Source organism: Glandiceps talaboti, chromosome 12 (genome assembly GCF_964340395.1).
Source record: "Glandiceps talaboti chromosome 12, keGlaTala1.1, whole genome shotgun sequence".
NCBI lineage: Eukaryota > Metazoa > Hemichordata > Enteropneusta > Spengelidae > Glandiceps > Glandiceps talaboti.
In genome coordinates this window covers 8,248,345-8,273,837 of record NC_135560.1, presented here as the reverse complement: position 1 = coordinate 8,273,837, position 25,493 = coordinate 8,248,345, and the positions used below count along the sequence as shown (strand labels likewise).

Genomic DNA, 25,493 nt, shown 5'->3' with positions numbered 1-25,493 from the left:
TTTGACAATTGAACATCAGAATTTTTTGCAAAGCCATGAAAATTTCTCACTAATTGTTACAAATTATCAGTTTCTACTATCACAGACATCTGTACACTAAATTCTTCTAGTTTTGATGCTATCCAGTCTCAGATCTCTCTTCATCCTTAAGAGATTCGATGCCGCAGTCACCGTCGGCACGGATATCTCGATCTAGACTAATTGAATTCTTACCAATACACATTGAGCAATCTTAGTAGTTTGCCTAACAATTCGTAACTATGTTTTAACATCAAAATTTGTCCTTTAGTAAGATTTAATTAAATCATAACAAGTCAATGAAAATTTTCAAGGAGAAATTCTCAAGTTTGATCAATAAATTCTGCCGGTATCATCAAACAGTTCGTCAAAGTTTGAATATTATGGGAGAATCTCTTAATAATTTTTTATTTTGTTTTGATGTCAAACTTGCCATTTACTGTAAGATTTAATCAAATGTGAAATTGTCATGGAGAAATTCTGAAATTTAATCAACAAATTTGATAAGGAAACTCAAACCATGATTTATTGAAGTATGAATTATATGAGAAAATCTTTTAGTTTGCGTAACAATTTATAACTAAACTTGTTTAAATCAAACTTGATTTTAACTGATAATATTTAATTAATATCACCAAGTCAATGAGACATTGTCATGGAGAAAGCTCACATTTAATGAATTAGTTTAAGAGCTGTCCTTTGTTGAATCTAAAGGGTTAGAGATGATTCGATACCGCGTTGGCATCCAGACTACACTACTACACATAGTCTGGGTAACCTAGACTACACTACACATGAATCTGAAGTTTGATCAATGAATTCTGAAGTCGAATCATTTATTAAAGTACAATATGAGTATCTCTTTAAGCACTCTAGTTTTCGTAACAATTTGCAACTATATGTTTTGACAAAACTTGCAGTTGACAGCAGCATTAAATTAGTCAATGAGAATGAGAAATTTTCATAGAGAAATTCTGAAATTTGATCAACAAGATACAAGCAAACTTTATTATCTTTCGTAAGAGAAATTACAGTGACATGATTCCATACACTAAACACACAGTGAAATATAACTTAGATGACAGTCAAAACCATTTAGTCAAATATAATAATTTAAAGTAAATATCAGTTAATGGTTTTATCACTTTACAATGCAAGAGCTATGGTACTATAACTAATATAAGGGTGTAAAAAACAGGAATCACCTAATAAAATATATTGCTTAATTAGGACACAGCACTCCAGAAGTGAGGTTGAACTCTATACAGACAAAACATTACCTAGGTTTAAGATTATGCTATCTTAATTCCTATTTGACTTGTGTAGGATTCTCCACATATTAGTAAATTTGTTGCAGAGGTGTAGCTATTACTAACTATTAACACCTATCATCTATTTGAAGGTTTGTCCACTCATAAATCTTAATGTGGCAGTTGTTACAGTTGACATTGTGATGTGACCAACCACATGGTGTGAAAAACATCCTAGTAGTGATAATAAAATGTGGAATGTCATTTTAAAACTTAGAATGTATTAAAGTCACTTAGTTTGGCTCAGTTAGCACCTTATCAAGTGTTGGAGTGGGAATTATCACTGTGACAATATGTAGCCAAGTATTTAATCTTCATTTGGAGTTGGGTTGTGTCACTGCACCTATATCCATATGTGTATATACACAGTGTATCAAAGATATCTATGTACATCTATCTTCATGTGTATTTTGTATATTTGAACCTGTTATGCATGTCAACTTCTTAGGAAAGTAACTTACAGGTAATAATACCATGAATGTTAACACTTCTGAGATGTTTCTTTTTGACTTTGATCATAATGAATATTAAAATCAGCACCTTATATGTGATAGTACATGAGGAAGGTAACCTCTGAAACGTCCATGTCAGCTACATCACAATGGTTTTGAAGTCAATAACTTACAGATGTAGTGCCATGAAGGTACCTCTAAATTGTTCATGTCGGCTACATCACAGTGGGTTTAAGTCAGTATGCAATGTTATGGTCAGTTCACACTAAGGTCCAGTTGTCAACGCGTGCTACCTGGACCATCACATAAACTATCACCCTATAGTTGACAGGGATAACCATAGGTGTACACAGTAAAGTTAAACCATAGTTGACACAGCTGTAGCACATTCAATGTCGCACTGTACTATACAGTGTAATGTGATAATATTTCACAGCATACAATGATACTGACTATCTGCTTTCTTTTTTAATGATTTGGTTGGTGAAATTCACCATCATTGTTGATATTTAGGTAAACATGTTTCAGCCAACACTCACAGTAACTTTGATATGATACACACAAAACAGATGTAACCAATATAGGTTGGTTGTCGTTGTTTTACAACTACATGTATAGCTGTAAGTTGTACAATCAAACACTCCTGTAACAAATCAAGAACTGTTTGTAAGGAAATGCCCACCCACAAATTTTGGTTTGTATCAGCTGTTTGATGCAGTAATGACGTTTTTTGAACTTTGAAAGGATTTATAGTCTTTTGTTACAATTATTTATGAAAAGTTTATAAACAACAATTTTTGTTGATGGAGAAATTTAGAAGGAAAGTGTTTGATTTAGTTTGATGTTTTTCATTTCAATCTCAAAAATATATGTTAAAGCTGCACTAGCTGCAACTGAATATATTTTTGTTAGCTACAATAACTTACTCAGAATTCATACATCCTGAACAGTATTGAATCACCTATGGGTGAATGTATTTTTTGTAGCCGTATACATGATAAATCATATCAAATTGATTTTTGGGTCCATACCCATAAATCAGCACCCTCAGCAGGGATCACAATTAAATCAGTTATTACTGTACTAATGGATAAGATCAACCACTGATTAGCATGTGCAATGTCTGCACTTTACAGTGAATAGATTGTGGTTGTCTATAAATTGAAAAACGATACTACATTTACAAACTAGTACAGTTTTAATGTGGTGACAGCTTGCACTCAACTTACCACTACACTACTTACAGATATTATATTGACCACTAGATAACAGAAACAGTGTATTTTTATAAGTAACTGACCGATTATTACTAGAATATATACATGGTTACTTGATGAACATAAATATCCTAGTTGCAGCTAGTGCAGCTTTAATGTACTGATATCTGAATTCATTTACAGAGTGATTTTACAATTATGCATTATTTATGAAAAAATTTGTGAAATGGTGAAAAACCAGTGATCTGTGAACTTAATTGCCAAGACTGTATAGTGTACACACTTACACAACTCCACAGACCTTCTAAAATGCATTAGATATGCATGTAGTAATTGCTTTCAATCTGAAAAGTTGGCAGTGTGAAATTACATAGTCCTGACAGGAATTTTATTTTACAACAACAAAAAAGGTGAATTTACGTATGACCTTTCTATTGTCTAGATACGTTATATGCACCTTTGTGACTCCCTAACTTTCCAGTCCCCACTAGCAATAGGAATTTTAATCTGTTCGATGTCAAAAATCAAAACATATTTGTCATTCCATTAATAACATAATCAAAATTCATACATTGTTTATACATGTATCATCTTTATCAACAAAATATCGTGTGTATTGAAAAGAGATAAAGTTACAACAAAGAAAGGCTCCTACGTTGTATAAATCTGTAGTTTGACAAAAGAACTGTGCCTTTCTACTCGGTGTGAAAAAAGCTGTCAAATATATTCAAATGCATATGTTATCACATGAGTTTAATTGTTCGTGAGGTGAGAGGCATGAATTTGCTTTTGATAAAATCATTTTGTCTGTTATAGTCAGAGGCCCAGTTCAGATTTGGATACGTGTGAAAAACAGTTGTTTGGCAGAGCTGTATAAAAGGTTGGTCCTAAACAAAAGAAGGACCTTACTTAATTCTTATGGCACTGCACTGATAAGATAACACTAATTTGAGAACTTGGGATTGAAACACTGGCCTTTAACTAAGATCTTCATACAGAGAGTTTTTAAAACCAAAAATCTCAAAAATCTGTACCCAAATGCAGTAAGTAGGTTAACTATGTGTGTCACAGTACTTTTATAGATGTTCACACAAAAATATTTAAAATACAGATTGTAGAAGATTTTCCCCCTTGCTGATTTATATTGGTTACTAAAAAATTGTACCCCAATCAGTGTTTTTGTTTGGGCAAGTAAGTAAATCCCTCTTTCATAATTTAAACTTCACTGCCAAAATCTTGCTTGTAAAAGGTGCAGATTTTACTGAATTTCCTGCTCTGTTTACTTTTACTACCACATTGTTTTTATTAGGGGTAAATTGTTTAAATCTCTCTTTGTCAGTATTGTTAGTGATGTTCCCATCAATATGATGGTGAATTAAAAAAATAAATAGCAAATTTTATCAGATTTTCTTCTCTATGTAAAATACCTGAGAGTTCTAAAACCTTGACAAAAACAATGGTACCTGTGTTGAAATAGATACTTTTGTGTAAGGTCTTTGGGTTAAGGATAACCTTGGTTTGACAATGTATGTAGGATAGTGATGAGAACACCACTATATGGTGTACCACCTTCAACAGTATGGTGTAATACAGTAACATGTCAACAGCAAATTTTATTGACTTTACCTTGGTGATCAGTGACTTGAAGAGGTGTGATATGGTAAGGTTACGTAGGAGTGGCTAAACTGACAAGCAGATTGTAGGGCATTGCTGACTAATGTCGGTTGGGTTGAGTAAACTCTATAGGTCAGGGAGCGAGGCTTGAACCAATCGTCAAATACCTAAACAAACCAAAGCTATCTGTGTTGTGAACTCACTGACTAGACTAAAGTTTGCACGGATAAGACCCAGCTGAGTGCCATTAATATGGAAATCTCATACATTGACAGTCTGTTTTTAAGTGAGTGACAGCTCCTTGGTGTTACAGGAGACTTCGTATAATCTAAAGCCTCACCACTTATTCTTTACCTCAGTTGACTTTCGTTCAGACTTCTTGCACTGTGTTTGCTAACGTCCGGTTTATGAAATGTGTACATCCCACGGGAAGTTGAAGGTAGTGAGAGTGGCAGTGTTATCACTATTGCTGTGTCTTTGCTTGACAGTAGCAGACACTGAAACAAACACGTACCCGCGGCAGGAAGTCCTAAAGAGGCTGTGGAAATCACGACAATCACGACGGCGACGTAAGGTATTCCCACAGAGCATATCATTGTTATTATTCTGTTTGTCAATGAGTGAATTTTCAATAGTCGTATAGTCTGTAATTAGGCAGAACTTGCCGAGTTGTAAAGTTCCAATTCAACGAACACTTCTATTTGTACATTCCATTTTAAATCTTGCTGGAGGGTACTGAAAACTGCATATAACATTACACTGTTTGTTATAAGATCCAATACTGTTTTCCTAGATTAGAAATCTTTTGCTGTGTGCTGATGAATTGAATGTTTGACTGATTATTCTGAAATAGAATCAGTCTAAGTTTAATTAATCGGATTGTTGGTGGAATTCTATATTGACATTGATAGTGGCTCACATACTAATTAGTGGAATTGTGGTTTTGTTGTCACATAACAACAAAAGGTGTTAATTGCAAACAACAGTTTTAAGTACTGACTTTGGTGGTGTGATACCTACTTCATAAAAGTTTACATCACTTTATGTGTAACTGGACTCAGTATTTATAGTCTTGTCTTATGTGGGAACATTTCAAAATCTTCATCTTGATTTCAGAAAGATAAACAATTTTTTTTTCAATTGGCAGTTTGTAACAGCTTTGAACAGATTCTTGTACTGTATAGTGTATTAACTTAAAATGATAATGTAATTTTATTAACGGAATGAATCGTATGACAATTGTAATTACGTTTTAATTCTAACTTCATACTGAAAATTCTGACAAAATTTAATAGCATGTTATTGTGTTGAATTTCTCATAAATAGTCTTTCCCTTGAAATATACTAAAAATCAGACAGATTGAAAAAGACAAAATTGTTATTTCTGAAAGCATACAGTCAATCCTGTTCCAGAAATTAAATATTCGTAGCTCACTTAAAATGTCATCTTTTAAGTGGCTGTGGTTAAAGATGGATGACGTGAATGTCATGAGTTGAACACCTCAAAGTAACCTAAAGGTGCGGGGTGGATATTCCCTCAAAGCACATTGTCTGAGCTCACCAGCACATGAAATCAAAACATTTATGTGCATTACGTGCTTAACAAGCAGAAACTTGTGTACCTCTATCAACAGATATCCACATCTGTGAAACAGGTGGAACTTCCCCATAGGTAAACTTGGTAGCTAAGGTAGACATGTTAGTTAGGTGAATCTCCCTCAACAGCAACTACAACTGTGAAGAGTTGTGGAGTAGCTGAGACGTTGAGTGTGCGTGTCTTGACTTTGTCAACAGTTCAAAATTAGGCAACTGTCAAGAGGAGTCATGTCAAATGATAGTGACTTAACATGGGCGTTTTCCCCTACTTGTGGTTAAAGAACTGTTTACCTCCTTTTGTTGGCCAAGTATGTTTTCCAATTATGTTATCAAGTGCGTGAAAGAGGATTTGAGACTTTTGACTGGTTTCATGGTCAACTTATTAAAATATACACAATGAGCAAAGAGTGTTTTATTTTTATCTCCAATTACTCAAGTAAATAGAAAAAAAACAAACTTTTCAGCACTTTGAAGGACTTTATAAACTATTTTATCCCATCTATCTAGCGGTCTGTCAACTTGATGTTGACAGAAATTTTTTTAAGAGTCTGTAGTTGCTGAGGTTTTGTGCTCAGCTTGTTTACATTAGCAGGTTGACATCACATTGTGTGTATTGTATTTATAGAAAGTCCCTTGCTGAGTACCAATAGAGTAACTTACAATGTATGTGATGGCAAGAGCACATAGTCACTATCAAATATTTCAATTGATTCGTGATTGTCTGCTATAGAATTTATAAGAAGGCACTGCTCACTAATCATCTGAAATGCCTCCTCCTCCTCCCACTAATCAATTCACAAAGCTTTGGTGGGTGTGAAGTATTGGTGGTCATGCTTAGTTATGCAAAGTTTTTATTTTTAAGAGCCATTGCGAAAACATGGTGGTCATGTAAGGGCAGTGAGTAGGGTAATTGTACCTGAAATTCCCAGCTGTTTTTCTGGGTTCCAAACCAAATTTCCCTATCCATTACTGGAGTTCCTAAAATGTAGCAAAATTACCTTGCATGTCTATATAATTTTATCTGTAACCATTCTTAATAGCAAAGAATATAAATTTCTTTAATTAAACAACTTGGTTGGTTTTATAACACCCCACCCCCACCGTCACCCCTCACCCCATGTATGGTAGAGCTACAAAAATAATTAATTCCTATATCTATGTTTTAGTTTTCAAAATAACTTGGTTGGTAAAAATTTTTTTTTTCCTTTTTGTCTTGAAAACTTGAACTATTCAATTTTATGTAACCCAGATACATTAATTTAAGATATCAAGTTGATAAAATCTACCTGAGTTTTCCAAAATATTTGAACTGTTTACCTGATTTTCTTTTTTGGAAACCATATTTAATCAGTATTTTTTACTCTGGTATTAAGGAAACGTGAGCAAATAGTGTCTTTTAATAACTACAGCAACATTCTCGCTAGACTATAAGATACATCAACCCTATCAGGCGTTTTGAGTGATAGTTGATAGCATGGCACAAACGTATCTGACAGACTACATTCTCACAAGCCAGCGCTTGAGCATACTTTACCACTGACGCAATGATAAATATGCTCTGGCATTATTCAATGGGCCTAAAGAGGTTTGTGGTTTTCACAATGGTGGGATAATGTTGAGATGGTTCTGTCAGGACCATCCAACTGTAAAAGATATTAAGCCACAGGCTAAATCCAAATCACCAACAAATACTCTTTATTCTCAAAGTTGCACTAGCTATAACTTGAACATTTTTTCAAACAATTTGTTAGATATTTTTTTTTTATAGTTTCACCAGGAAATAAAAAAACAAACATACATAACAAATAAATTAACAAAATATATAAATTAGATCTAAAAAAATATTCATGCAAATACATCAGTGATTCCATGGACCTGGTGGGGGTCGTGGAAATAGTTCTCCAGCAGAACTAGTCTAGCCTACAACCCTTACAGAAAGAGTTAAATAAAAAATACTGGGTGAAACTCAGGTAGCGGAAAAATGAAAAAGCAAAATGTGATAAGAATGATTGACTTACTCATAATATCATACACCCTGAACGGTATTGTATCACCTGTACCAACTTGATCATGATTTCAATCTATCACTGTACTACTATGGATAAAATTGACCACTAATCAACATGTACAGTGTCTAATTATTTGCATTATAACAATTTTAAGTTAATATATTTTTGGTTGTGTGATCAAAAAAAATAATATTCCAGTTACATTTAAAGTTAAAGTAAAGTAAAATTCTTGAGAAGAGGGGGGACTCATTGTGTCTTAAGAATGGAAAGATGCATGAAACTGATCATATAATCATGCAGTTTGGACAAATAAATGTCTCATATGACAATGTGCTGATAATCAATGTTTATGGAATTACTAGAGGCTATAAATGGCTTCCAATCTCAAGATATCTTTTCACCCATTTGAAATCACAGGTAGTTATTTAGACTAATGGAATTGATATATAATTATAGTTTTGAATATGTTTTAGTTAACAACTGTTTATTTTTGTTTATCTTACAGCAAGTAGGCTGTGATGGCATCCTTGGTTCCAATACTAAACTTGATCGGTGTGGTATTTGTGGAGGGGACAATAGTCAGTGTAACGTGATATCTGATACTTTTGACCAATCTTCTATGAGTGTAGGCTATAACATGATAGTCAAGATTCCTGAAGGTGCCACTAAGATCAATGTAACAGAAATGGCAAGAAGTAGAAACTATTTGGGTAAGTATAGACTTGAACTGTTTAACATAAAGAAGATCTGATTCAGATTAAAATCTAAGAGTGAAAAACAGTTGTCTGGCCTGGTAAAGCTGGTTCAGAACAAAAGAATGATCCCATGTAATCCTTATATAGCTCCACTGATAAAGTAAAGCTAATGCAATGACCATGGGATTGAAACATGGTCCTTTAATGTAAAGGCCCAGTTCTGATTTGGATTAAAATGTAGAAAACAGTTGTCTGGCAGATATATAGAAAAAGTTGGTGCAGAGCAAAAGAATAATCTTATGTAATCCTTATGGCTCCACTCAGAAATTGATGTGAAATCCTGGGATTCAAATCCTGGCCTTTAACTCATACACATACAGTGTTCTTCCTTGAATGTTGTAACAACAATATGGCGCAGAGACACCTTGTGTAGTTGTAGTAACCTGAGTGAGAGCATTTAATGTCTGGTGCTTTGTCTTTGCATAAAAAGTAAGTGGTTTGGAGTATGGTTTCATTTTAACAAGATGGTGCTGAGGGCTTGGTGCCCTTGTTACTTTGTCTCTGTTCAGGAAAAACTGTATTGACATACATATCACACACATATCAATTTTTCTTGTGGTTATGTAGCACTACTTCAAAATCTGGGTTTGAGGCAGAACTGGCAGACGTCCAAACACAAAATTAAGACACGTACGCAACACTTGCATTTTGAATTATTCATGGAATTCATATATAAATCCCCAGGAGCTGTTACTGGGACTATTTTTTTAAATATATTTTTTTTACAATTTCAGATCATGTATTCAACCATTCTATGTTGTGGTACGGCTCTCTAAAGAATGTATAATTGAATTGGATATTTATATTCACCCATATCGCAAATTTCTGAAGGGTGAGAGGCTAGGAACTAGTTACACCCTAACTGCTCTAGTCTAGCCACTTGAGATTTACAATACTAATAACATGAAAGTATTATGTGACTTCTGCGGGCCGGGTCTTTGTGGAATAAACGTCCAACACGATGAAAACACAAACAGCACCAAACAAAATACAAGACTGTGTAATATGTAAAAATAGACACCATTATGAAATCAAATATTGATCAAGAATCAGATCCTTATACTCTTTCTTGAATAGATAGATATTTAGTCTGTAAGGTATGTCGTGACGGGGCGCCCTCACACATCGTCAACCCCTCACACGAGAGGAGGCCAGTGAGGGCGGAACGGCACAACGTATCTTAGTCTACTAGCTGGTAAACATATAGTGATAAAATAATATCAGCATCACAGTGACACATTAGGACAAGTTGTTGACATTTGATTAACTGTTTATTGATACTGTTTACACATGGATATCAAGACAATGTACACAGTAACATCAATTGGTAGTAGTACACAGGTAATTCAACTAACAGTAGAATTCAACATTGCAAGAAAAGGTTTGGTGTATATTTCAAGTGGGAAACGTAAACGATAAATAGCCAGAACTAACTGCTGCAGTTGCCTGGAGTCAAGTTATGTTATGTAGGGATTTTGACTATTATCTCCCCAATCCCCATACAAATTGACTCTAGGCTAGTGCTGGAGGGGTTTTATGTTGTTGATTTTCAACTGACTAAAAACCTCTTAGTTACAGCGATGCACTGATGGTTATTATGAATTTTGAGAACAATGATGACCGGTGTCAGATAAGTACGATTTTGTAGAACAGAGGAATGGACAAGATCCTTTGTAGAGCACAAAACTAAAGAAATTTCACAACTCAATGACAACAAGGAATGAGATATCCGGTAAATAAAGGTGTTCCAATGTTGCAGTAAAACTAAAAAACCCAAGGACATGTACAGTAAATAATGTCTATGTACAAAAAGAGAAAGGGAATAATTTGACAGCTAAATGACAGAATTTCGCAATGAAAAGAGCAAGTTTGTACAAACAGTTGTGATTCTGTCGTCAATGAATTTAGGACAAAAAGGTAGATTGTAGTTACAATGAAGGACACCTGGTGGAATCTAAGTGTGTAGAACATTATCCAAACATTTGGCAGCAAATATACAATTAGAAAACAATGTTTTTCACAGTAAACTTGAAAAAAATAGAGTCTTTAGGAACAAACTGTATTATTGGTTATTCTAGTTGAAAGGAGAGACAAATGGTTTAAAAATATTGAACTTGCCACTGCATAAACACAAGAATGCAAATAGATACACAAGTTGAGTGAGTTTTGGTAGTAAATGAAGGAAAAACACAACAGTAATGGAGGGAGTAATGGACAAATTTACAGATGCTTTGAAAGAGAATTACTAAACTAATAAACACCAATGGATGAAATGTTGTACATTTCATTGTGAATGTAGCCAAGATTAATTAAGAGCAATATTGAAATTGACTGCATGTGTCATGGTAAATTTGTACAGAATCAATACAACACAAAGATAACGAAATTGACACCTTCAGACTGGAATGTAGAACATGAAACACTACTGTGTAAAAGATTTCGCAGTCAATATACAAACTGTTTTTAAAGTGAAGCTAAACTATTTTTAAAACTTAAAGCAAACTTGGACAAATGTGAAGAAATGTTGAAAGTTTGTTGTCACTTGTAGAGTATTAGACTGAAAGATCTGTCAAGTTTTTTTTCTCCTAATTTTTGTCCTCATAGTTTTGATTTGTATGTCCTTCTTGTTGTACAGAATGAAGTAGAATAGTGATGGTTAAGTGATTCCACAAATTTACAATTTGTTGAAGCAGTCTAGACAAAACCATGTATTCATGCTGACACACACACACATATACATCAAACCTCTGTACACAGTACAAATAACAGCTATGACTGGTAGTAGACAGGATATTTAACAACATTTGTGGTGGAAGTTTGGTGTATCTTTGACCGATACAAATAAAAAAAGTTACAGTTAGCTATTCAACTAAAAAAAAAAAGAAGAATCCTCAACATTTCACATTTTAAAAAAAAAAGTCTAAAACTAGAGGGTTTCAACCAAAAACTCTTCAAAAAAGTTGCCAATGTGTGAAATTAGTTGAAGATTCAAGATTCAAAGTTGTACTAGGTTCAACTGGAACATTTTTAGTTAGACTTTTAATTGATATCATACACTCTGAAAAATATTGATCCATGTATGGTATACAAATCTGTGTATAGCTGTACACATGATAAACCCAATCAAATTACTGTTTGGTCCTCACATTAAAATCAGTGTCCCCCAAATGAATGAATCACAATTTCAACCTATTACTGTACTACTTATGGAGAAAATCCTAAGTAATTAACATGTACAATGTCTAATTATTGGTAGATTAACAATTTTAAGTTAAAATATTGTTAGTTGTCTGATCGAAAAAATAAGACCCCAGATAGAGCTAGTGCAGTTTCAAGTTGTTTTATATACTATTGAGGAAAACTCTTGACTCTTAAACTGTTTGAAGTCAAATCAATGAATCCCTCTCAGTAAATTATAAAAAGAGTGAATGAAATGAAATAAAATCTGTAGTGAACTTTGAAAGTTAACAAAATAGGAAATTAGCATGTCAAGTGTCTCCTCAGTTTTGGTATGGAAAGTACCTCATTGGTGCTTGACATTTCAAGACAGCGGTGAAACTTTGAAACCACAGGGCTGGCATTTAAATTCAACCATGAAATACTTCCCATTGAGTCTTGATTTACACATTTTGTTGTAGTTCACTTAATACGTTCTTTTCAATATGCTCGCATAAAGGAAATGTGAATTCTTAGCTATATAGAAACCGTAGACACTACTTCTTTGTGGAATGGCTTTGTTGAAGTGGTATATCACTTTCTACAAATACTTGTGTGCATTCACTTTAAACTCACATACAACATCCATACTCTTGCAAGTATATTTTTGAACTGAATGACGACTCTGTGTTTTGCCAAACTTTTGTGCAAGGATTATCAGAGTATTGTGGGTTTAAGAAGAATCTATAACAAATAGAATGTTTTTTAAAAAACAGGAACTTTTGGCAGCAAACACCTGCAATTTTAAAGGATAGAGTCAGTGTGAAGGTCATATAAGTATTCTAAAGTAGGAGGTAAAAATATATCCGTGAACATAGAAGAGGAGAACAGCACCAAACAGTGTGTATTGAGTAGATTTCTTTCTGTGTACTGTATACATACACGACATCTGTTTTCTACTACTTGACCATTTCCATACATATGTGTAGAATTTTAAGAATTTTGAAAGAGACTATCAAAGCCCTGGAAATAGCTTGTGTTATCCAATTAATGCATGTAGGTGAAGTTAGTCAAAATTGAGAATGAAATCTGGACACACTTTCTGAAACTGATGTACATTTAGCATGTTGACGTCGATATGGGTTGAATATGAGGGTTAAATGTTACAGTGCAATATAGCAGAGTTTTGTAAATTACCAAAGTTAGTCCAGTAGCCATGATAAATAAAACGAATTTCCAGTGGCTTTAATGACTTGTTTCCAACTTAAAAGATAAAAGTTTCAGAATTAATATAGTACACACACAGGAAAGCGATATGGAAAGATTGAAAATCAATTCAAATTTTAAGAATGAAAAACACATACTTTAATACTACTACTCAAATGTATGCATATATCAGAGACAGTACGGAGTGAATTTAGAAAAGATCACAGTTGTATTAGGTCATTCAGTGGCTATGGTGGCACATGTGATTTTATCATATTAAAACTGGTTTGTGTTATTTTGAAATGAAATGCCTAGACTTGTCTAATGTTTCAATTGTACATGCAATATAAGAATATTGACCTATGCAATTATTGTAAATGCATTGTAGGAATGATATCATCTCAGATATCAGCTGTAAATTGACTTACCATTAAATGGATACTTTGTAAATAGTCACAATCATCCGGTCAGTTACCTCTATTCTGATGCTGTGTAGGTATTTCTAATTTTTATGGAGATGTTCTCCAAGTTATTGACCCCATAACTAGGGAATCAGATGAAAAATAACCTATGTTTAGAGATATTTTCATGAAAAAGTGACCCCATTTTGCAGCACTTACCCATAAACCTTCCTATGGGAGTACCCCAACCCCACCCCTACCAGTACCACTACCCCTACCCCTACCCCTACCCCAACACCCCCAAGACTGAAGTATAAGTGTAGATTGTTCTTCTTGCACAGCCACTGCAAATATACTAAAGTACAATGTGATATCATCACAAACTTTCATTCATATCTCTTTTCTGTCTTTCTACATAATACTAGCTGTTAAAGGTCCAAATAACAAAGGCTACATCAATAGTGACTGGTCAATTGATAGTCCTGGAGATTATCAAGTAGCAAGTACTGTATTTGAGTACAAGCGCCCTCTGGAGCCCGCTTCAACATCAGGGGAACAGCTACTCGCTGATGGTCCACTATCTGAAGCTGTTGATATCATGGTAAGTTTAAACTTTTTTGTACTTTTCTTTTTAAATTTGATTTCGTGGGTTTCCAATTAAAAAAAGAAGCTGGGGGACATGGTGATACATATGAAGTAAGGAAGTACACACACAAGCAAAGAAATATAAATGGGAAAAATTCTGCTTGTTTACCTACTTACTGCTATTAGCTGGTACACTATTTGTGTCAGAATAGATGTCCATATGCCTCTGCAAATTAATCAAATTATCTTGTGTGGGGGGTGGTCATAACATTACTCGGCTATGATCCGCTGACACCATGGTTTCTTCTGTATTAGAAAATGTGATGGAAATTTATTGATTAGATTGGGCATATCAATATTGACAAGAACTCAACTCTCAGCTTCAAAATTGATGATGAACAGGGTAGAAAGTAATCTTGTGAGAATTTAGTTAAGAGATTGTGTACTGAATGAAATGTAGAGGGCTGTATGGCATGCGTTGAACCAAATAACTGACCATTTTTTCTTCTCCAAAATGTCTGTAGTTAATCTACCAGCAACAGAACCCGGGTGTGCATTATGAATACATAATGATGACAGACGAGAAAAATGAACCTCCTCAACAACCAAATACTGGCAATGGTGAACCTGAGGTAAGAAATTTGACACTCGTTTGAATATTGAATACTGCCATCTATGGTAGCCTTGTTAACACACAACTATTATAGTATGTCATATCATTTATGTTAAATTTTCACAATTTGAACATTGCTACTTATCCTGTTGACCAAGTGATTCCCTTCCCCAAAACTGAAGGAATCTCGATTGTCATATACATGCAATTATAATCCACAATGCCTACTAAAAATGCATAACTTATAAAAGTATTCATTACAATGAGATGCCTTCTGGAGACATTAGTGCAAATCTATGTTGAAATGTTATTGATTGTAATATATGTTGTCATTCACAGACAGGTTATCCAAATGGATATGTACGTGAAGATTATCCAAGAACCAACCCTGGCCTTACATCTGGTAACATACCAGCAAACAGCAGAACCAATACAAGGCGTAATAATGATAGGCAGTCTGGTAGAAATGGCAACCAGGGAAGGAAACAGGGGAGAAACAACGGCAGGCGAATTTTCACAGGACCTTCCTACCCAACATATGGAAGAGGTACATCAAACGTTGGAAACCAATATCCTTCCAATCCAAATACAGGGACTAGCAGTCGACTACAACCACCATATGGCACCCAATATAATCCTAGAGGTCAACACCAGTCTCAACCTCAAAATCCTCAGCCAGGTTACAGTGGTGGAAGAAATATTGGATTGCAGCCACCCTATGGAAGTGGAACTCCACAAGGACAGCCAAGACCAGGTTATTCAGGAGGAGGTGTTTTAAATACAGGCCCAGTACAACCTGGAGTTCGACCTGGACTTCCATCTGGTGGTCAACAAGGAGCACCCTATCCTGGAGTTCCAAATCCTCAACGGCCTCCTTACCCAGGAGGTGTCAGTCCTCAGGGATCTTTGCCAGGAGGTGTCAATCCACAAGGAAGTTATCCCGCAGGAGCTGGACTACCAAGTCCAGGCATAATTCCTGGTAGAACTGGATCTAATGGTAGAGGATACCCAAATCCATACCCAAATCCATACCCACCACAAGGCCCCACACGCCTTTCAGGTGACCAAGGCAACCCAGGGTTTGGTGGTGGCGCAAGACCTTCAGGTGGATTCCCACCACAGTTTTATGAATGGCGAGAAACTGGGATGACTGAATGCTCCAAGACTTGTGCTGGAGGTAATGTAGACATGCAGTTATTTCAACAAAATGGAAAGATTTGACTCCAGTAAAAATAAACTGTAGAGTGGAAATCCTTCATTTGCAACAGCTTGTAATAATCAATTTTTGTACTGTATAAAAAATAATGTGTAAATAATATATCTAAACATATTGTATAGGTATTAAATGGAATGTCATTACTTGTATGACTCCAAACACTTCCATTATGATAATTTATATTGTACTTTCTAAGTAATATCTACATTGTTTCTACAGGTACTAAACGAAATGTCATAACTTGTGTGACGTCGAACACCTTCATTGTTGTAACTGACAACAACTGTGACAGTAATTATAAACCAAGACTTGTGAGGATACCATGTAATACAGAACCTTGCCCAGCCAGGTGAGTGAAAATCAGCATTTTGGCATAGAAGGGTGTAACATTTTTGGACTAACTCTGTAAATTGTTTCTGAATACTACTAATATTACAGTCTGTTAATGTTCAGTTTTTGGTCTGTATCTAGAGCTTTACATGGTTATCTTCAAAGTTTTCTTGTCTTTCACACTGTATGAATATCTTATTATTTCTATACTGTGGTAACTTTTAAGTGTTCAACCACAAGGGCAGAAAATTCATTTGTTATTTATTTTTCAGAGCAAACATTACATTATAATTATCACTCCAATCACTAGATCATGCCTTAAAACAAATGACAATTTTGGTAAAGTCTTACATACCCCAAAATAATTTGAATACATCCCACCTCAGTAATGAAATGTTTACCTTTATCAGTCATGGCCGTGATGAATAAATGGTATGAACTTCATATTTTTTACAACACCGCTAGCTAAACGGTCCATTCCACAATATGTAGCATTGTTGGCCACGGCCCCTTTACTAATGACAAAGTATGGGTAAGATTACATTGTGTCCCTGGCTACAATAAACTGGTTGTATATTTTGTACAAATGGAAAATTGGTCTGATAGATTCTTCTAACCCAAAAACTTATGTAATATACATCAATACAATGGAAATTTGTCCCATTAGTTACTTCTAACCCAAACATAAGTGATACAAATCAACATAGTGATTTCAGTGGATATTAGGATATCTGTACACAACTGGAATGTGATGAGACTATATACTTTCGTTTTGAATAGATGGGAGAGTGGTGCTTGGAGTGCATGCAGTCGCTCTTGCGGTGACGGTGTTCAAATGAGACAGGTCAATTGTATGCAAGAACTAAGTCAGTCACTGGACACCATAGTTGCAGCCCAGAAATGTGGTCGCCAACCTCAACCCGAGAAGAGACAGTCCTGCAAACTGACTGAATGTCCTGAATGGAAAGTCACTGACTGGGGCAGGGTGAGCCAATTCTTCATTTCAAATAAGCTGCATGAAAACATATCTAGTGTAATATACGTGAATTACAAAAGTGACTCAATTCTAGTGCAACTACAAAATCTGCCTGACTAACATATATGCAGGTAAATGACACTTGTTTTTGTTTATGGGTAAAATAGCGCCCTCATCATATAGCCAGGTTGATACTTTTGTTTGAAAGGGGCACCCTGAAGTAATGGCGCCTCATCAGATAATGAATGCTATGGTCTTGTTTATTAGGTACAGAACATAATACTTACATATAAGTATGTTGAGATGCATATTCTAGTTAGAAACTTAAATTTGCAACAAATTTATATGGCCAATAATGCCCTAAAATATCGTAAGATCAAATTAAGATTATGTTAAGATGTCAATATGTAACAAGGAGATAAAGTTAAACATTTTGTTTGTTCTACGTATAGTGTTCAGTACCATGTGGTGCAGGAAGTCATACTAGGACAGTAACTTGTGAGGATGGTAATGGAGTTGTTGAAAATTCACTCTGTTCTAACTTGGTCCAACCAGCTGAAAGTGAAGGCTGTGATATGGGCTCCTGTGCCAAGAAATGGTTCTACTCGGACTGGTCAGATTTGGTAAGAAAATGGAACAGATTATTTATGGGGTGTGTGTGTGTGGTGGGGGGGGGGGGGGGGATGCTTTTATCTCAACATCAATCAAGGACTTGAAATCATGGAATTAAGATGTTTTACTATGTATGTAGTTTATCAACAATGTATAAATTATATGTATACAATGCTGCGGGGTGTACAGCTGTTGGTGGTAAACAGTTGTTGTGTATACCATTTTCTTGATACCATTAAACAACAATGTATCTAACAGGAGTCATTTGAATTAAAATATTTCTCAGTAAGTGTTATATTAACATTTTAAATATTAATTAGATGATTTGCATAAATAATTACTTTGATAATGATAATGGCTAAGCAATATTTTGGTAACTATCCAATTTGCCGAAGCTCAGTAAATGTATCCAACCAGCATGTCTTTCAGCACATTCTGATTAAAATCCAATGTAGTTGTAGGACTACTCGTTCAGTTTGATTTGTTGTGCAACGTTAGTGTTTCCTTATATTGTTATTCCTTGTATATGTTCACGTATTGTCTAAATAAGTCAATCAGGACCAAAATCTGAACATACATAAGAAGGGCAGTTCAAGCAAAAACACGAAGGTAATAGTGAACAAATAGCGGACCCTACATCAGATTTTGGTCAGATTGGAACCTCGGAGGTATTAGCCTACCTGTAGTCTTAAAGGACTATGTAATGCTAACATGGAGGATGAGCAAAATCACAATGGTAGTTAGGATAACTGAAATTATGTTGGGAATATGTTAGTCCTTAAAGACTCAAGCTGTATAGGTTTAGTTAGGTACACATCAAAGAAACAATACTAACAAATATGTATTTGATTTAACAGTGCTCAGAGCAGTGTGGTCAGGGTGTCCAGACTAGAAATATATATTGTGCTGGTGCTGGGGAAGGTGGTGCAGTCTCCCAGACAGAATGTACACTGAGTGATAAACCAAAAGAAGACAGACCCTGCCGTAGTGGGGAATGTTCTGCTCAGTGGTTTGCATCAACATGGAGTCAGGTAAGCATCACCATGACAACAGATATTACTTCGGCAACAAATTGAAAACTAGTGCTACCATAACAATTGTGACAACTGTTTAAATTATCTAGAATTAGATTTATTGATGTTAATCAAATAGGTGTGATATTTGTTATGAAAATGGCAAGGAGGGAGTGTATTGAAAATGAGCCAAAATCATAGAGTCAAACAACATTTGGATGTGTTTGTGTCTGTGTGTGTCTGACATGTGTCTGTGTGAACTTCAAAAAGGTATGATGGATTAACATTTGTAAGGTATATATGTTATAGAACCAGCTTACATAAACCCATCCTGTTTAATCACAGTAGCATTTCATTTCCTAGTCTGAAAGCCTATAAATACCACTCATAAATGTCATGATTTTGAATTTCGTTTCTTTTGACAGTGTTCAGCAGAGTGTGGGCCTGGCACTCAGACAAGAACTGTCATTTGTATTGTCAACAGGGGTGCCAACCATCAAGTTGTAGCGGCAGGTAACTGTGCTACTGCTGAGAAACCAAGCCATCGTCAAGAATGTACCCTCAAAGACTGTGAACCACAGTGGCTGAAAACACACTGGTCAGAGGTGAGATATTTCATCCCTCCAGAGCCTGTTCTGGTTTCATAAACTAGTACAAGTTCTAACACAGAAACATTGTCTATAGACAGGAACATTTTGTAGACTAAGATGTATGTTTTTGTCATATGTGACAGTATATATTTCTGTATGTGGCTCTTTCCTTAGAATAATAGCTCCCATAGGAGAGTTGTATGATGTACATTGAAGGACAAAGAAACTATATAAACAAACCTTAGCTGTTCATTGTTTCAAATAAATATTAGTCCACAACTCTTAACCATTATATGCCTTGACATCACTACTTGCAGTGTTCTAAGACATGTGATGGCGGACACAGAACAAGAGAGGTCAAATGTTTGGATGATAGAGGACGTGTTAGTACAGACTGTGATCCAACGAAACAACCTGAAGAAAGACAAAGCTGTAACATTTTACCCTGCCCCACTCGAGTGCCTGGTAAGTGTGACCTCTGACCTTTTATATTCTGTGCTTTGAATGACCTATGACCAAATTTGAATATTTTATCAAATGCTGCAGATATTTCAATGCTTTCCCCAGTAGTAGTAGGGTCGTCAGATATCATGTACTTTTCGTCAACATGCAAGGCAGCTGCCAAGAATCCATGCTCATGTATCCAAATACCATACACAAATGTCAAGTCCAAATTTTCATAACAAACTTTTACTGCTGCCACCATCACAAGCTCACATTGTACTATGTAGCGTCACCTGGCTTTGCATGTGTAATAGCACTGTATAAGATGCCATGGATGTCGGTATGATGTAAGTGCAGCTTAAGGGGGAGAGAGGAAACTACTTGGTTCATTACTTACTTTCAAAAAAGTCAATTGGCAACCATTTAGGTCAAAATTGACAGAACGAACAAATAAGTAATTTGTGAGATTAAAATGACATTGAACCGAGTAGTAAATACTTCATTTGCATGCCATAGCGAGATAGCTCTCTCTGCAAATACCCAACAACCTGATGTAAAAATAATTCTATAAAATATATAAGTATATGACCCTTAAACCTTATAATACATATGCAAATTCTCCCCTGTAAAGTTCCTCTCAGTGCATGTCACTGTTTGCATTTCTGTTGCTAACTAATTGTGGTCCTTATTTTTTATTTCAACAGATGGTAATTGCAAAGACAGATTTGGAAACTGCAACATTGTGGTCCAAGCCAGACTCTGCAAATATCCATATTACAAGAAGGCTTGCTGTTTCTCATGTTATGGAAGGTGATAGGGGAAAATACAGACAAAAAAAAACACAACAACGTAGTTTCCTCCAACATCATCTTTATCATCACCATCATATAAGCACATTGAAACCTAAGCAGCTGATAGTACTTTATATTGTATATATTTATTTGCCTCTCACTTTCGTTTCTTTTTTTTTTTCTTTTTTTTTCCTAAGTATTATCAATGTTTTAGGTCATTCATAATTCATTATGTTGTTGATAAGATCAAGAGATAATTGGAATTTTTATCAAGTACCTGACAACCGTGTATATTTAGTACATTGTAATAATTCTGGGGATATTGGAACATATTTGTAACTGATACAAAGTATTTTAAACAAACTGACAGCTCTGTTTCTGTTCTTCTCTTCGTTGAACTTTCCAAAATTATTTATGTCAGATGATTCTGATTTTAAACGAGAATTTGAACACAGTTAAGTCAAAGTCTGTAATATTTGACAGTATTATGTTACTATAGTTACACTTCCTTTGTCTTGAACCCAGAATTGTAATATTTACTCCTTCTGTATATGAAAGCAATAGCCATGGAGAAAGTTCGTTTTCTGTTAGTTTATACCCAAAATGAAAGTAAAGTTGTTTGCTAAAAGAATTTCAAAACTAAAATGTGGGATTAATGTTGCATAGCTTAAGTGGTTTTAAGTTGTGAAAATGAAGACAGCAATATATCTATTTTGATATTTAAATATTGTAAACGTGCCGATATTTTCTCACTTTTTACTAGAATAATAACACCCATAAAGATCTAACATTTACCGGGGTATTAGTTGCTCTTTGACTGGACAATTTGTCAACCTTAGAAAAAAGAATGTACGGAAGACTATTTTTTATTATATTTGAAATAATCTATACTTTTCTAGTTGTACAATTAAAGTCATATCAATTCTGACATATTTATAGTAGATGGTTCCTCTAAGTTGATGAATATTTAGAATCCATTTTAGGAACCTTTAAGTTAGTGGATAATTTAAAGTCAGTTCATTTACATAGCTAGTAAAGGTGACTGTTATTGGTGTACAGTTAAGTTGACCCCCAGTGTATCAGAAATATTGACATTTTATGATGTATCTAACATTTTGATCTGATTTGAATCAGAATTTTAACATCACTGTATCTCTTTATGTGTCCAGTTGAAAATAAAAATATGATGTTAGAGAAAGTTACTGCGAAATAAGAATTTATAGTTAACATACACTATTTTTTTTTTGCTGGAAAGGGGTACTATATTGGTCAATAGTATGATGCATATTAGTTGTGTATTGCTGTAGATACAACGCTGAAAAAAGTATGGCTCAAAATTAATATTTGTGTTAATCAATGCATACAGTTCGTTTACTGTGTGCTTCTATAGAACTAATGTTAGTCTGTTCAGTCATTTTTGGTTGATTTCTCCAATCATTTTTTCTGAAATAATACTTATGTTATCAAGGTTAGCTAACATGTAAGTAGCAGCAAGAGTAATTTTTTTTTTCAGAAGAATGTAGCAGCATTATCGCAGTTCTAAATACGCTGTGGTCAGTATTTTTACATGTACAACTTTGTTTTAAAACTACCTCAATTTGACATTTCCATGTAAGTATGTACCTGACGAATGGTTCCTGTAATACGATACTCTAATCTCAGTATGGAATATGTTAAAGAAGTTGCATGTGGTAACCATAGCAATTTGTGGTTGACCAAAGCAAATGTGTGGTTACCATAACAACATTTTGATTCCATAGTGAATACTTGAATATTGAATATTTGAAAGAAATAGCATGCATGGGATGGTCATAGCAATGTGTGTGGTTACCATAGCAACATGTGGTTACCATAATGAGTTGTTAATGATTCCACAGCATCTAAATATGGAATAAGTTTAAAGAAATTACATGCTTGTGGTGACCATAGCAACATGTTACCATAGTAATTATTCCATAGCAACATGTGAGTAACTAACATCAGAATAGTTTGTGTTGCATCATCACTCAAAATTCTAACATCAGAATAGAATGCTGTAATAAGTATATGATATTGGTATGTCACTCCTATCAAATTGTAAAGGTTAAGATCTTTAGTAGCTTGTGGCTTTTTTTTGTTATGTCTTTCATAGCCAATGAGTGACAAATAGTGTGTACACCAGGTGAACTGTCTATAAAGCCAATTGCAATGTATGCCATAGACAAAACCATGTACAACAGCACTTCTTAACTTACAGAAAAAAACGGGGAATTTTTTAAAAGGTTTTTAAAACAAACTGGATTTTAATTTCAATGAACACTTTTGCCAGTTTCAAATTCTTTACGATGCCATAATTTTCACACTTTCTAAGCTATATAAACGTATCCATAAATTATGTGGTATGCTAACTGTAGAAATGCTGAATATATTTTAGAATTTTATGTTAACCTTTGGTATGACGGAATAGATTTTGAATCGCGACGAACTAAACTCTGACTGTAAAATTCTAACCAACTCAGCTAGATAATCACTAATTTGCTGCATGTATGGACAATATTGACAAGGTCATTTTTAGAAGACCAGCTGTTGTGGGTAAACTTAGGACAACTAGAATGGTTCTGTATTTAAAACTGGCGTTTAGATCAAATTTTTATTTTTAGTATTATACACTCATTGCTGACATAGAGGCTTTTGTAATTTGACCATCTAGTATGTTGGTGGAATTATGTAGAAAGCCCTTCATGAGATACGACTAGTGAGAGTAATGTTTAATGTCCCTATTGCACATACACAGATACCCTTTTCTAAGTGAACTTTCAAACACATAAGCAGCGCATCATTGCGAATTGTGTTTGCCATTTTTACTGTACAATCAAGAATGGGACAAATATTTATTTGTTTTCAAGTTTTGACTGTCTGTCAAAAAAAACTTGCTAAAAATAGTAGTATCAACTTTTGCTTTTTCAAATTTGATCATGTTGCACTGAAAAGTCTGAAAATGTTCTGGCCATATAAACTCAAATAATATCATTACACGAAGGCCTCTTTACATGATGGTCCTACACTGATAAGGTAGAAAGGGAACTTTGCTGGTACTGAGAGGCGCAAGTGAAAGCTGGGAGGTCCTGCTGGTACTGAGAGGGCATGAGAAAGCTAGGAGGTCCTGCTAGTACTGAGAGGGCACATGAAAGCAGGAAGGTCCTGTACATTTCCTGAAGGATGTTTATGTAGACCTCTCAGCTTTTTATAGTCAAAAGCAAGTGTGAATTTTCACTGACTTAAGCTTTTAGCTGAGGGTAGCAGTCTGATGGCATTTTAGGTCACCTGAGTGACAAGTTCTACTTGAGAATTTGCAATAGTTGCAAAGATTGCTTAACAGGGTATCACTCTATTTACGAAATATTATATGTACGTTCACCATGAAGGTGTCTATCGCACCAACTATGCACCACCTTCATTTTATAACAAATTTCTTTCTAGAACTGCCAAGACAAGAGTTATTTTTACTTATTATTACTTTTTCATTTTTTTTTGCAACAAGTATAATATTTTATGTATCTAGAGGATGAAAGTAGGTTTGTGTTACCTGGATGAAAATAGTAAGGACATATGTTTAGTAATTGTATGCCAATAAATCTATATATGATGAGGTCTCTCATAATACCAGTCAAACTGTAAAAATAAGCATATGTCACTTTTTGTACTAATTTTTTTTTTGTTATATGTAATCTGTGGTGGGTAACATGAAAAGAAGTATTCACTTATTTTGTGGAGAAGGAAAGTGAAAAGCATACTGTGGACCATTCTTTTGCAACGAGTAACACTGGCGTAAAATTTCTCTATGTGCTACACTCATATATAGCATTCATATCCAGTGTGAAAGTATACTGTTTCAATTGGTTTATTTACAAGCCTAGCACGTGGCCTTTCTAATGTGGTCAATCTAGCAAATGAAACAGTATACTTTTACACTTGATGTAGATGCTATAAACGATTGTGGTACATTCAGAAAATGCTTGTGTTATTGGCTGCAATTCCTGAAGACATCATGCAAAAAAATAATAACTATGAAGAAAGACTGATACCATCGAATTGATCTCATCAAATATGCCCAACATACTGATAAATTACATTCTAAACACACCTATACTGAATTTATACTGAAAACTGAGATATTTTCACTACTACAAAATTTTGCAATTTTACAGTCTTCAGCTAGTTCTCAAAAAAACTAACTTTTTCACTAATTACCAGACTAGTACATTGTGTTCATGTTCAAGAACGCATTTTAGTCACTACTTATTTTCGCATTTTAGTTTTCCAGTGAAATATGTCTTTAGTGAAAATTTCCCAGGTTTACAGTAAATGAACACTCAAGTTCAAAATCATCAGATTGGAAAACATTTGGTGAGGATGGTTCATGCTTGTCACTATGGCCTGATTGTTAGTTTTCTGAGAAATGTATAAATTGGAATATAACTAATTTAAGTCATTTATGTGTTATTTTTACACTTACAAAATAATGGAGTGACATGCTGACTATATTGTGCATGTAACAGTCAGTTTTTATTAGTAGTTATGTAATGACTTTTCTAATATAAATATCCTTT

The 25,493-nt window shown here is 34.6% G+C and overlaps 1 protein-coding gene across 3 annotated transcripts in view; it reads left to right on the top strand.

Annotated features, from left to right (window-relative positions):
- Window positions 1-25,493, top strand: part of LOC144443856 (thrombospondin type-1 domain-containing protein 4-like) — a 91,818-nt gene extending 66,325 nt beyond the window's left edge. For 2 of the 3 annotated variants that reach the window (XM_078133428.1, XM_078133429.1), the window contains exons 7-17: window positions 8,722-8,926; window positions 14,160-14,335; window positions 14,844-14,951; window positions 15,272-16,109; window positions 16,368-16,497; window positions 17,259-17,463; window positions 17,907-18,077; window positions 18,924-19,097; window positions 19,505-19,684; window positions 19,987-20,134; window positions 20,818-25,493. In XM_078133428.1, coding sequence (XP_077989554.1) covers window positions 8,722-8,926; window positions 14,160-14,335; window positions 14,844-14,951; window positions 15,272-16,109; window positions 16,368-16,497; window positions 17,259-17,463; window positions 17,907-18,077; window positions 18,924-19,097; window positions 19,505-19,684; window positions 19,987-20,134; window positions 20,818-20,927 — 2,445 coding nt within the window. In that variant the 3' untranslated portion in view covers window positions 20,928-25,493. Of the gene's footprint in view, window positions 1-4,991; window positions 5,186-8,721; window positions 8,927-14,159; window positions 14,336-14,843; window positions 14,952-15,271; window positions 16,110-16,367; window positions 16,498-17,258; window positions 17,464-17,906; window positions 18,078-18,923; window positions 19,098-19,504; window positions 19,685-19,986; window positions 20,135-20,817 lie in introns of those variants that run through there. The other variant, XM_078133430.1, reaches the window with a different exon arrangement.